This window comes from Vombatus ursinus, unplaced genomic scaffold (genome assembly GCF_900497805.2).
Source record: "Vombatus ursinus unplaced genomic scaffold, bare-nosed wombat genome assembly UNPS02014770.1, whole genome shotgun sequence".
Classification (NCBI taxonomy): Eukaryota; Metazoa; Chordata; class Mammalia; order Diprotodontia; family Vombatidae; genus Vombatus; species Vombatus ursinus.
In genome coordinates this window covers 23,952,469-23,966,164 of record NW_020954548.1, presented here as the reverse complement: position 1 = coordinate 23,966,164, position 13,696 = coordinate 23,952,469, and the positions used below count along the sequence as shown (strand labels likewise).

Genomic DNA, 13,696 nt, shown 5'->3' with positions numbered 1-13,696 from the left:
TCTGAATATTAATTAAGCCATTTCTCAGCAGTTACTGTTTATTTTGTTTTTAGACTGCACTTTTTTTTGGGGGGGGTAAGTATGGCTGATCTTGCTTCATTGTAGTCTTGAATTGTCCTTGAAATGCTTGACTTCCACATGCCGACAAGCACTGCAATTTCTCTAACAATAACTGAACTGAAAAGAGTTACAACTTTTACACATTTCCATAGAGCAATAAACATTTTTGTAAATCTCAAGAGCAATGAAGGACAGTGTGTATGACATGAAATCCATCAATCAACTTAGAGAATTAACTAAAGGTAGGCAAATCAGCTCAGTCTGATTTCATCTTATCAAAGTTAGACATTCTCAGTTAGCCTAAAACATACACACCTACACACATGATAATTGCTGTTCATGAAATGAAACCATATAAAAATTGTACAATTCACAAAAATTTAAGAGGAAATAAAGGATATTGTCAGAAACTATTTTGCCCAATTATATGCTTGATGACAGGAAATGGATGAATACTTAAAATTAAAAACTACTTGGACTAACAAAAGAAGAAATAGATTACTTAACTCAGTATCACCAAAAGAAATCAAACTAGTCGTAAATGAATTACCAAGGAAAAGATCTCCAGGACCAACTGGATTTACAAGTAAATTCTATCAGATGTTCAAACCTTTAGACTTACATGTCCAAAAAAATATTTCTTTAAGAATATTTATTATAGGGGCAGCTAGGTGGCGCAGTGGATAGAGCACTGGCCCTGAAGTCAGGAGGACCTGAGTTCAAATCCGGCCTCAGACCAAACACTTGACACTTACTAGCTATGTGACCCTGGGCAAGTTACTTAACCCCAGTTGCCTTAAAAAAAAAAAAATTGTTATAGATGGCTGGGAATAGGAGTAAGAAACTATGAGCCTCTAAGTCTGTACTCAGATTGAGGTGATGATATGTCATTCCCTCAGATCAGGTTGGTGTAGTAGCTCTACATATAATTTTACAACTTTTCTTTTTTTGTATAGGCAGCTGGGTTGTACGGTGGTCATAGCATTGCAGCTAGAGTCATTAAGATCTGAGTTGAAATCCAGCATCAGACATTTACTAGGTCTGTGACCTGTGGCAAATCACTTAACCTCTGTTTGCCTCAGTTTCCTCACACCTCATTTTTCAAGGTTGTTGAAGATGAAATGAGATCATATTTGCTTTTAAAAAAATGATGCTTAGCACAGTGCCTGGCACATAGTAGGTATTATATAAAGTTGTTGTTGTTGTTGTTATTATTACTAGCCTAATTTCCAATGTGTGTTAAGAGATGCTCCCTCCTTTTTGGGAGTTTCAGGATGGTGATTAGTGGGGAACAGCAGAATAAGTTTCACTTCCAGATTTGTGCTTTGGCATCTTTAATTTAGCTTGATAAGAATATGAGACTGGAATGTTTTCTAATTTGCTGAAGGTTAGTTAGCAAAGTGAAGTATGGGTTATCATTTCTAAGATAGCAGCTGACTTGGAGTCTGTGGACACTTTTTATTAGACATTTACTGGAAAATAAAAGGTGACCTTGTTGGCTGGATTTAGTGGTGAAAATGAAATACAAGAGCAGAGTCATACAGTAGGATTGGTCTTGGACTCCAGGGCTAGTACTTGCTCTATGACCCTGAACTATAGGCTCCTTCAGGGGATAGAAGTTTCTTCTAATGTCGGGATCCCTGGAGATAATCTGTTTCTTGACCTACCCTTCATAAACATGAAACTACTTTCGGCCCACCATGTGTCCTCATTCATGCTGTCTATTCTCCATTTAGTTCTCCTTGACTTCTTTTCAGTATAAACATTTATTTTCATTCCTTGCTGTATTTTGTCTAGCATTTATTATTCAGTTATCTCATTTGCTAGCATTTTGCTTTTATCCTTGATTCCTCACCGTTCTTTAGTCTACATAGTCAGTTCACAAATCTTGCTGTTTGTACCTCCACCATATCTTTCTCTTCCCTTTTTTTCTGTCTGTACATGTTGCCACTATTGTAATTTAGTGGTCTTCTTATTGGTTTCTTTGCCTCAGTTCTCTCTCTACTCTAAATCATCCTATGCATATCTGCCAAAATGATATTCTTACAGTGCAGGTCTGACAATGTTTCTTTCAGTACATACCAATGGCTCCTTATTGCCTCTAGATTCAGATTTAATTGTTTGATTTTTAAAGTGCTTAACGTCACGGTTGCAACTTAGGTTTCTAACCTTATTATTCATGAATCCTGTTCCCTCATTTCACACTCCTGTGTCTTGTCTGGAGCATTGCTGTGGCTCTCCATGATGGATGGGTTGCATTTGCACTTTACACCTCCTCTACAGAATCCCTTGTTTCTTTTATTTGTCTGTTCGAGTGCTACCTTTGACATGAAGGTTTACCTGATCCCTCTAAGCTGTTACTTCTTTCTCTCCCATATATTTTTGTTTTTTAGTTGTTTGTCAATTGTGTCTTACTCTTTGTGACCCATTTAGGGTTTTCTTGGCAAAGATACTGGAGTTGTTTGCCTTTTCTTTCTCAATCTCATTTTAAAGATGAGGAGACTGGGGCAAACAGGGTTAATTGACTTACCCAGCGTCATATAGCTAGTAAGTATCTGAGGCCAGATTTGAACTCAGGATTCTACGCACCTAACTACTCCGTATATTTGCCTTATATTATTATTATTTTTATTCTTTTTTATGTACATATAGTCTGTCCTGATAGAAAGCAAGCTTCTTGATGGCGTATATTATTTGATTTTTGCCTTTGTATCCCCAACATGACACTTTGTAAGAAAGTGCTTAATAAATGCTTGTTTGGTTATTATTAGATATTATTGGGTATCTAATAGAGATTAGTATTAGAAGATTTTTTTTTCTCCCTTGGAAACTGAATTTTCATGTTTATATATATAATATATATATATTTTTTTAATTAGTCCGTACCTTGATTTCCATAGATTTTCTAATTTTACTTTGACCCTGAGCCTGCATTCTTGTGCTAATTTGATTGATTTAAAAAATATTGGACCTTGTCTGCAGCTTATAATTATAGATACTATGATTCCTTTGTGCTATCCATGAAAGCTTAGTGTTCATTTTAACTTTCTTTGTCATATCAGCTTCAGTAATATGAGGTAAAGAGCACAAAGTGCTATACACAATATTTTTTTAAGGACAAACATATAAATGAATGGATTTAGTTTTAACAAATTTCTGATAGGCTGACTACAAATATGAAGATACCAGTTTCGCATTTCCTTGAGGTTCTTTCAATGGAATTTGGCATGAGCAGACAAACAGTCTTCTAAACTGGGGATCAGTACATTTGATAGCACATAGGGAGTTCTCTTTTTGGGTTGTGGCTGATATTGCCAAATGTTGGCTCAGGGAAAGCTGTCATAAAACCTTTGAAGAAACAATCAAGTAGACCTTTTATAGATATGGAAATAGACTTAATTTTTGTCCCCATTTAAACTTAACCAATATATGTGTTTGCAAAAAAAAAAAAAGGAGTACGTGTAGCAGAGTGATTTTATTTTGGCATAGAAATCAGGAAAAAGTGAAATTAAGGTATTACTTTCCTTCTTTCTTTGTAAAGTATTATATAAATAATATATAATAATATATTACGACATTGTAAGATATACCTTATTGTATTAGAGTTGACAGTGTATGTTTTAGGGAGTGTTATGTCGTGCACATTCTTCCAGTTGAGGTTCGTGGGTTGGGGAAGACAAGGTCCATGTACTTCGAAGGGAGTGGGGGGGAGAACTATATTTACTGACCCCTAAATGAAATATAGCATTTCTGTAAATTATGAATGTAGCTAACAATGTTATTATGAAAATGGGCCTGTAGGTTTATCAGACTGTCAAAGGGTTCCATGACAGAAAAGAAGGTTAAGAACACGTGGAGTGAATTAAGAGCTGGCCTGGAAGTGAGAAATAACTGGCTAGAAAATCAATCTGCCATTCATAATCAGGTCACTGAAACTCTTTGTGCTCCAAGCCAGTTCCCTGAGCAGGTGTTTTTAACCTTTTTTTTTTTTCTTTTCAAATTCACAGACCATTTTGGCAGACTGGTTAACCTACAGACCTTTTCTCAGAATAGTGTTTTTAAATGCATAACATAAATACGTGATTACAAAGAAAATCAATCATATTGAATTAGTTATATAAACGTTTTTAAAAAAATCATAGACTCCAAGTTAAGATGTACAATTGAATTTATTTTTATGTAGTTGGCTAATTTCAGTGAGTCCAGTTAAGTTTTGCAGTATGTTATCAGGAGCATTAAATGCGTACCTGAAGTTTAATAATATTAAAAGTAATTTGGAGTTCTAACTGTAATAGGAGACTCAGTCAAAAGAGCCGGGAGTCTGAGATAGGAGAGAAGTGAAACTCTCCAAACCAGAGATCTGAAACAGTGGTGCACAAATGTGCCCCCTGCTGTTACCTAGTCCTGCCTCTGAATCCTCTGGCTAGTTTAACTAATTTCTCTCATCATAGCGCACTACTGTCACCATTTACTGCAACTGGATTTATTATAAGAGAAATGAACATGTGTGTAGAATTCCAGGTTCTAGGAGTTCACAATCCAAACAGAAGCAGGCATATTTATGAAATTGCAGCAAAGGGAGGACGAAGGGCAGAAATCTCCTCCCAAATGGGAGGGGCAAGAGAGCAGGACTGGTGGAAAAAGGACTGATTCCCTCTTACAGGGGAGGAGAAAGGCAATGGCAAAAGCAGTGTTCTTTTCCCTTGGGAATTACTAGACCATGAAGATAGGATGGTTTGCTTAACTACAAAGGTCCCAGCTGCACAAGCAGTTTCTCAGTCTAGTGCAGGCTGATTGGCAACTGTCTTGACTCCCAAGGACACACAGGGATGACACACAGGGATTCCAACTTGGGGTGCAGACAACAAATTATATTAGCTCAGGACGGGCTTTGTCTTTCACATCCTTTTACCTCCTAATCTTATGATCTTATGTATTTGTGCTTTTAAATGTGAGCTAGTAAATAGAGTAATTGTTCACCTCAGAAAAACTGAATTTAAATAGTATGTTTAAATTGGAAAATGAGAATTTTTGTTTGTTCTTAAAACTTCCTTAAACATGAACGTCTTTAAGGTTTATTCTTTTCATAGTATAGGGAAATTGTTTTTAAAAGTTTGGTAAATACACAATGAAAGACTTTAAAGTATGTTATCTTTAAAAGATAGGGTAAAATTGTATGTTTATATTTTACAAGAGTGTTAAATGAATATAATTAAGATTTTTAAAAGAATTTAATAATATACATAAGGAATGGGTTTGTTTCTAAGAATGGTAAACTTTGTGAAATTATATTTTGAGGAAAATTATAGCATTAATAGGAAAGTATTTGCTTGTACAATTTTATTCTGTCATACCTGACAATTAAAGCATAAAAAAGGTTCTTTTAAGTCTTTTAATTGAAACATTAATAATGCCGGATTCTAGTCTTATAGCAGGATAAATGGGCAGCCTATTTTATAAAGGCACAAATTATATTCAGCTAACTAAGCCTTTTAAAATTATTAATGAAATTGAGTTTTCTTTGAAACAAAGGAAAACCCCTCTAGTCTATCTTAATCCTTTTAACTTACTTGAATTGGTTATTTGAAATTTGCTTTCTGGTTATAACTGTATTTTATTCCTTAGATCACAGTCTTAAATTATAACTTTAAAAAATCTGTTTATATAATTTTAGGTATGCTATACCTCCAGAGCATGGAAAGCGACTTGAACGGCTAGCTCAAGGTAAAATCATTTTCAATATTTCTTGTCTGAACAATTGTCAGAAATTCCTAATTTTTCTTTGGTAGTTTTTAATTCAGTATAGATTACCAGTTTATTTATCATGATTTAGTTATTTTAAAAACATTGACTTTTTAATGCTTCAGTTATTATATGTCACTGTAATGGACATATTTTAAAAAATGTCTAGCTTGCTCATTTATGTAATTCATTGAAGGGTCCTTTTGGCCCCATATCATCTTTCATTTGACCCAGTAGATCATATGACTTCAATTTTCTGATTTTCCCTTTCATTCAAGGGCTTCTTCTTTTGGGTACCCCTAGAATCTCATTGCATTGAATGTAGTTCAGGGCAAATGTGAAGTGATACTTAATGATGAATCAAAATAGATAAATTATAAATTTTTGATTATTGAAGGAATCTAGTACTAATTGCATGTTCCTTTGATAAGGTCTGTGATGACTTCACACAGGGTTATTGAAATGCTCTTTTTTTTCTGAAGCATTATTTTGAGAGAATAGAGTTGAGTACTGTTTTAAGTAGAGATGATATATTTCAATATTACCAATATTTCAGAAAATAACAAGTCTTGTGAAGATGCTTTATTTAAGCATAATTCATGTATATTTGTTTTGGTATTTGAAATCTAATAGAACTACATGGTGTAAGACACTAGAAAAAGCATATTTTTATCATTAACGTCAAAAATAGCTTTACAAAATTTGGCATTCACTCTCAGGAGTGATAGTAATTCCGCTCGGTAACCTATCATATGTTCAGAGACAAACATGGATAAAAAAGTTGGAGGGAGAAATCATTTTTAAAGGCAAAAATATTGCTTTAAAAAAAGGCATTATGAAGATAATTGGTTTGTCTGTTTGAAAAGCTGAATCATATTATACTGCATATATTTGGTATGTTCCAGTGTTTTCTAGCCTATGGACAATGGAATTATTTCAAGGAATCCATGAATTCATATGTGTACCAGCATTATTTTGATTTATTTATTTAATAGTAATTTAATTTATTCATTATTTAATGTTAATAAACTATGCATTGTGATTTCTAAAATAAACAAGCAAAACATGCCTTCTGTGAATGGAATGATTTACACATTGTAATACTATTTTTCAAATAAAAATGGATGTTATTGTGATAAATAAAATACATGTTCATTTGAAAGCCTTCCATATTTCATAGTCACTTTTTTCCATTATATATTTTCTTTCTTTTTGTTTTAACTGGAAAAAAAGAAAGTGCCAGCTTTATATTTCCCAATTGAAACTTTAAGGGTCCTTTGAACACAAAAGGTATATACAGGTGGTAAGGAGGCAGCCTCCTTCCCACTGGACAGGATTAGCATCGCAAACCTGTCACCAAGCCTGCCACTGGTGGAGAGGCCCCGATGGAATTGGTCAGGGAAAGGTCACTGTTCCTATCAGTGGTCAGCTGATGCAATGTCTTATTGCCATTTTTTAAAAAGGTCCTTTTTCAGGTTCTTCAAATTTGTCTCTGATATTTTTTCCCTCTTGATAAAAAAAAATTCAGACTTTTGTGTATGTTGATTTTCATCAGAAGGCTCGTTCTCTGGGTTGGAGTCAGTGGTTTTCTGAGTATCTATAATGATCAAGTTCATTGTCACTAACATCTGGGGGCCATTATATTTTCTTATGGGATGTTAAAGTTCTACTAATATCATATGAGGGGATGGGACAGGGAGGATGCACAAAAGTTTTTCATGTTAAAAAGTATTTGAAACCAAATACTTAATGATATAGAATAGTCTTGTATTATTTGAATTTGTTTGCCATTGTATTTCCAGTCTTTTCGTCTGGACATTTGTAGAATTTATTATTTGTATTCGAAATTATTAAATTTAACTGCATTGTGCCTTAGAGTTTGAAGTGTATGGTTTATTTCTGGAAGTGATCTGTGGACTTTAAAAAAGTTTTGGACAGTTTTCTTGTATTATTTCCTCAATTAGAGCATTCAAGATTTTTGGTTTGTCTTTTTTTTTTTTTGCTTATGATCCTTCAAAGTTAGTGTTACGCTTTTTTTTAAAAATGGTTTTATTTAAAGTTTTTCAGCTCCAAATTCTATTCCTCCCTCCTTTCCTTCTCTTTTCCCTGGGACAGTAACTAATCAGTTATAGGTTATACATGTGCATTCCTGTAAAACATTTCCATATTAGTAATTTTGTACAAGAAGACTCAAACAAAAGAAAAAAAATGAAAGGAAAAAAGTGAAAGATAGCGTGCTTTTGTTTGTATTAAAACAATATTAGTTCTTTCTCTGGAGGTAGATAGTAAGCTTCATCATTAGTCCTTCGGGATTGTCTTGAATCATTGTTCTGTTGAGAATAGCTATGTCATTCAGAGTTCATCCTTGTACAACATTGCTGTTACTGTATAAAATGTTCTTCTGGTTCTGTTCACTTCACTGTGCATCAGTTCATGTAAGTCTTTCTAGCTTTTTCTCAAATCATTCTGTTTGTCATTTCTTATAACACAGTAGTGTTCCATTACAATCATATACCACACTTTTTTTAGCCCTTCCCCAGTTGATGGGCATCCCTTCAATTTCTAATTCTTAGCCACTACCAAAAGAGCTGCTATAAATTTATTTGTGAAAATAGGCCCTTTTTCCTTTTTTGCGATGTCTTTGGGATATAAGCCTAGCAGTGGCATTGCTGAATTGAGGGTATGCACATAGTTCCAAATTGCTCTCCAGAATGGTCGATTCAGTTCCCAACTCCACGAACAGTGCATTAGTGTCCCAGTTTTACCATGTGCCCTCCAACATCCCACATATTAGCCAATCTGATAGGTGTGAGGTGGTACCCCAGAGTTGTTTTAATTTACATTTCTCTAATCAGTAGTGATTTTGAGCAATTTTCATGTGACTGTTGAGAGCTTTAACATCTTCTGAAAGCTGCCTATTGATAACTTCCATTTATCAATTGAGGAATAACTCTTATTTTATATGAGTCCTGTTATCAAAGAAACTTGCTAATCAATAGTAATTTAGAGCATTTTTTATATGACTATAGGTAGCTTTGATTTCTTTGTCTGAAAACTACCTGTTCATATTCTTTGACCATTCATCAGTTAGTAAATGAATGTCAGTGGTTTTGACTTGGACTTTTAATGTTGTTGCCTTTTGTATTTCTTCCCCCAGATTTTCTTCCACTTCAGTATTTTTGTATTCAAATACATTTATTTTTCACTTCTTTGAAGAAACTCACCAGTAGAGGTTTCATTTTTTGTAATTTGCTAATTACTTGTGCTTTGGAAGTCACAAATCTTGACATTTATTACTTTTTATTTCTTTTCTCTTTTGAAAGCATTCTGAAATTTCTTGTTGTTGTATGCAGGCTTAGGATTCCAGAGGGTTCTGTTTTTAGGGGTAATAAGGTCCAGGTTTACTAGCTGGTAAAGTCTAGTCTGCCATCTTGTTGCTCATTTGTTAATGTCAGTTATCATTTTTTAAAAAATTATGCTTGTATTTCATTAAATATTTCCCAATTACATTAAAAAAAATTTAAAACAGTTTTTAAAACTTTGAGTTGCACATTCTCTCTCTGCCTCTTGCCCCTTCCCCACCCATTGTCAAGACAAGCAGTATGATATATAGATTATTCAAGTGAAGTCAAGCAAAACATTTCCATATTAGCCATGTTCTAAACCACCCCTTCTCCCCTCCACACACACAGGAAGAAAAGTAAAGGAAAACAATATACTTCAATCTGTACTTGGAGTTCATTAGTTCTCTCTCTGGAGGAGGATACCATTTTTTATCATGGGTCCTTTGGAATTGTCTTGGACCATTTGGATCAATTGTCTTTATCAGAGTAGCTAAAGAAACTTGCTGTAAAAGTTTTCCCCAATTTCCTGCTTTCCTTCTAATTTTGCCTGCAGTAATTTTGTTTGTGTGAAACCTTTTTAATTTTATCAAATCAAAATTATCCATTTTGTTTAATGTGTTTAACCCGCTATTTTTTTGTTTGGCCATAAATTCTTTCTTTATGTATAGATCTTATAGGCAAAGTTTTCCATGCTCCTTTAATTTACTTATGATATCACCATTTATGTCTAAATCATTCACCTATTTTGACCTTATTTTGGTATGCATGGAAATGTGAATATATTTGGTATATGTGAGATGTTGGTCTAAGCCTAGTTTCTTCATAACTTCTTTCCAGTTTTTCCAGTATTTTCCAGCATTTTTGAAATAGTGTGAGTTGTTACCCCAAAAGCTTGGATTGTGGGGTTTATAAAACACAGCTGATTGGCACAGTGGATAGATTGTCAGGCCTAGAGTCAAGAAGACTCATCTTCCTCAGTTCAGATTTAGTCACAGACACTTAGTATCTGTGACCCTGGGCAAATCACTTAACTCTGTTTCTCACAGTTTCTCACCTGTAAAATGAGTTGAAGAAGGAAATAGCAAACCACTCCAGTATTTTTGCCAAGAATTCCCCAGATGGGTTCATGAAGAGTCAGACACTACTGAAACAACTGAACAATAACAAATTATTATGGTCACATACTAGTGTATATTGTGTACATAATGTATTTTGCTGATCCATTTCTCTGTTTCTTGGACATTACCAGATTGTTTGATGATTGCTGCTTTGTAATATAGTTTGGAATCTAGTACTGCTAGGCCACCTTCCTTCATATTTTTTCACTGATTCCCTTAATATTCTTGAGCTTTTGTTCTTCCAGATGAATTTTGTTATTATTTTTCAAGCTCTATAAAATAGTTCTTTAGTGGTTCTTTAGTGAATAAGTAAATTAACTTAGGTAGAATGTTCATTTTTTTCTATTGTCTCAGTCTATCCATGAGAAATTAATATTTATCCAACTGTTTTGATCTGTCTTTATTTGTGTGAGAAGTGTTTTGTAATTGTGTTCATATAGTCCTTGAGTTTTTCTTGGATGATAGACTCCCAACTATTTTATATTATCTATAGTTATTTTAAATGGAATTTATTTTTATATATCTTCCTGCTTGGGTTTGTTGATAATGGATAGAAATGCTGATGATTCATTTAAGTTTATTTTATATACTTGTGAACCATGAACCCCAATTTAAAACAGTCTGTTTCAAGAAAAGGAAAAACAAAATTGGGGTACATATGTCCACAATTTAATTTCTCAAGGTGGCTTGACATGTATTGTCTGGGAGTTCAGTTCAAAGCTGGGCCCCCCTAAAGGGGCCTGTTCAGATCTGGCTTGGTTTAGGATTTTGTCCCAGCGTTGTATGCCCTTTGAAGAGTAGGTGTTCCCAAGGGGTTGCCAATCAACCGTTTTTGGTCAACATACTAGGAGGTGGGTGGGTTCCTTAGATCACTCAGGCCACTAGGGCAGAAATCAAAGGAAATACCATCCCCAATCTTGGAAGTCTGTCTCCTCCCAGACATGAGTAGGATAAAATCCATTCTGGCCTGGATTGGAGTTTTACCAAGGTGAGAAGATTCAATGCAATCTCATTATCAGAGATGTGCTTCTGAAGAACTTTGGTCAGAAGGCCAGTTGAGGGGGAGGGAAGAGGGAGGGAGGTGGTGGAGCTTTGAGTCTCCAGGACACAAATTACCAAGAGAAATCATTTGTAACATCCTACAACTTTGCTGGAGTCTTTAATTATTTAATTTAGCTTTTTAGTTGATTCTCCAGGATTCTCTAAGTGTGCCATCATGTTACCTGCAAAGAGTGATAGTTTTGTTTCCTCATGCCTATCCTAATTCCTTCAATTTCTTTTTCTTATTGCTATAGCTAGGGTTTCTTCTTCTTGTTGTTTGTCTTTCATTCTTGAAGAGCACTATGACATCAGGGAGGTGATGCCATGACATGCAAGTAAATTGGATTTAAGTGAGGGAGGGCTGTGCAAAGTCACCAACCTCACTTTTTCCTGGACCCTCTGGAGACCTTGGCTTTTTTTTTTAATCATCCAGTTTTATCTGATTATTTTTAAAATTAATTATTTATTTTGAATTATCAACAATCACTTCCATAAGGTTTTGAGTTTTAAATTTTCTAACCCTCCCTCCATCCCTCCCCAAGACAGCATGCAATGTGATAGAGGCTCTACAAATACATTCCTGTTAAACACATTTTCACATTGGTCATGTTGTAAAGAAGAATTAGAACCAATAGGAGGAACCACAAGAAAGAAGAAACAAAACGAAACTGAAGGAAAAAAAAGAGAGTAAATAGCATGCTTCAATCTGCATTCATACTCCATAGCTCTTTCTCTGGATGTGGATAGCATTTTCCATCATGAGACTTTTGGAGATGTCTTAGATCCTTGCATTGCTGAGAAGAGCTAAGTCTATCAAAAGTTAGTCACCACACAATGTGGTGACCTTGGCGGTTATTTTTGTTGTTGGTGGTGGTTGTGAGGTAATTAGGGTTAAGTGACTTTTCCAGGGTCACATAGCTAGTAAGTGTCAAGTGTCTGAGGCTAGATTTGAACTCAGGTTCTTCTGACTCCAAGGCCAGAGCACTATGGACTGTGCCACCTAGCTGTCCCACCCTCGCCATTTTTTAAGCTAAGGTCTTTAACAGGTCTCAGTTTGACTGAGGCAATGCCTATTCAGCTAGTAAAGAGGAGAATGGCCTTTTTTACCTACTCAAAAAAAAAAAAAGTCAATCTGGGAGAGGAAGTCCCTCATGGTTTCTGACCAAAACTAACACAACTGCTATTTACATTCCCTCTGAGCCAATCTGGGCCCAAACTATGACCAAGTGGGGCTTGGCCTGGGACCTATTGTTGGCCAGTTTGGGAGAACCAGAGTGATTTGGGGTCTTTTAAAAGGAAAAAACCCTAACATATCTTGATAGCATTTATTGTGTGATATTGGATAATAGTGGTGATAAAGGAATTCCTTGCTTCATCCCTGATCTAATTAGAAAGTCTTCTAGCTTTTCTCCATTACAGATAATAATGCTTTCTGATGGTTTTAGTTAGATACTTCTTAATCATTTTATGGAAAACTCCAGTTATTTCTGTCCTCTCTATTGTTTTTAATAGGATTGAGTGTTGTATTTTTTGTTAAAGCCTTTTTTTTTTTGCATCTATTTAGGTAATCATATGATTTCTGTTGCTTTTGTTATTGATATGGTCAATTTTGCTGATAGTTTTCCTAATATTGAACCTTGCATTCCTGCTATAAATCCCATCGGATCATAGTGTATGATCCTTGTGTACTCTCCTTGCTAATATTTTATTTAAATTTTTTGCATCAATATTCTGTAGGATAATTGTTTCTATCTCTATTTTGGCTCATCCTGGTTTAGGTATCTGTACCTTATTTGTGTCTTAAAAGGAATTTGGTAAGACTCTTTCATCTACTTTTCTAATTAGCTAACATAGTATTGGGATTAATTGTTCTTTAAATGTTTGATAAAATTAGCTTGTGAATCCGTCTGGCCCCGGGGATGTTTTCATAGGGAATTCATTGATGGTTTGTTCAGTTTCTATTTCTAAGATGGTCTCATTTAAGTGGTATATTTCCTCATCTGTTAATCTGGACAATTTATAGTTTTGTAAATATTCATCCATTTTGCTTATATTATAGATTTGTTAGCATATAATTGGGCCAAATATCTCCTGATAATTGCTTTAATTTCCTTTTTCTTGGTGGTGAATCCACCTTTTTCATTTTTAATATTGGTATTTTGTTTTCTTTCCTCTTTTTTAATCAAATTAGCCAATGATCAATCTATTTTATTGTTTTTTTATAAAAACCAAATTTTTTATTATTTATTCAATGTTTTATTTATTAGTTCAGTGATTTTCTGTTAATTTTATTAATCTCTTCTTTGAATTTTTAGCATTTCCAATTTGGTGTTTAATTTTTCTTTTCCTTCCTTCCTTCCTTCCTTCCTTCCTTCCTTCCTTCCTTCCTTC

The 13,696-nt window shown here is 34.4% G+C and overlaps 1 protein-coding gene across 4 annotated transcripts in view; it reads left to right on the top strand.

Annotated features, from left to right (window-relative positions):
* The window catches only part of KDM4C (lysine demethylase 4C), a 480,568-nt gene that overhangs the window by 110,205 nt on the left and 356,667 nt on the right, over positions 1–13,696 (top strand). For all 4 annotated transcript variants that reach the window (XM_027862930.1, XM_027862929.1, XM_027862927.1 and 1 more), the window contains one exon: positions 5,735–5,784. In XM_027862930.1, the coding sequence (XP_027718731.1) occupies positions 5,735–5,784 (50 nt within the window). The remainder of the gene's footprint in view (positions 1–5,734; positions 5,785–13,696) is intronic.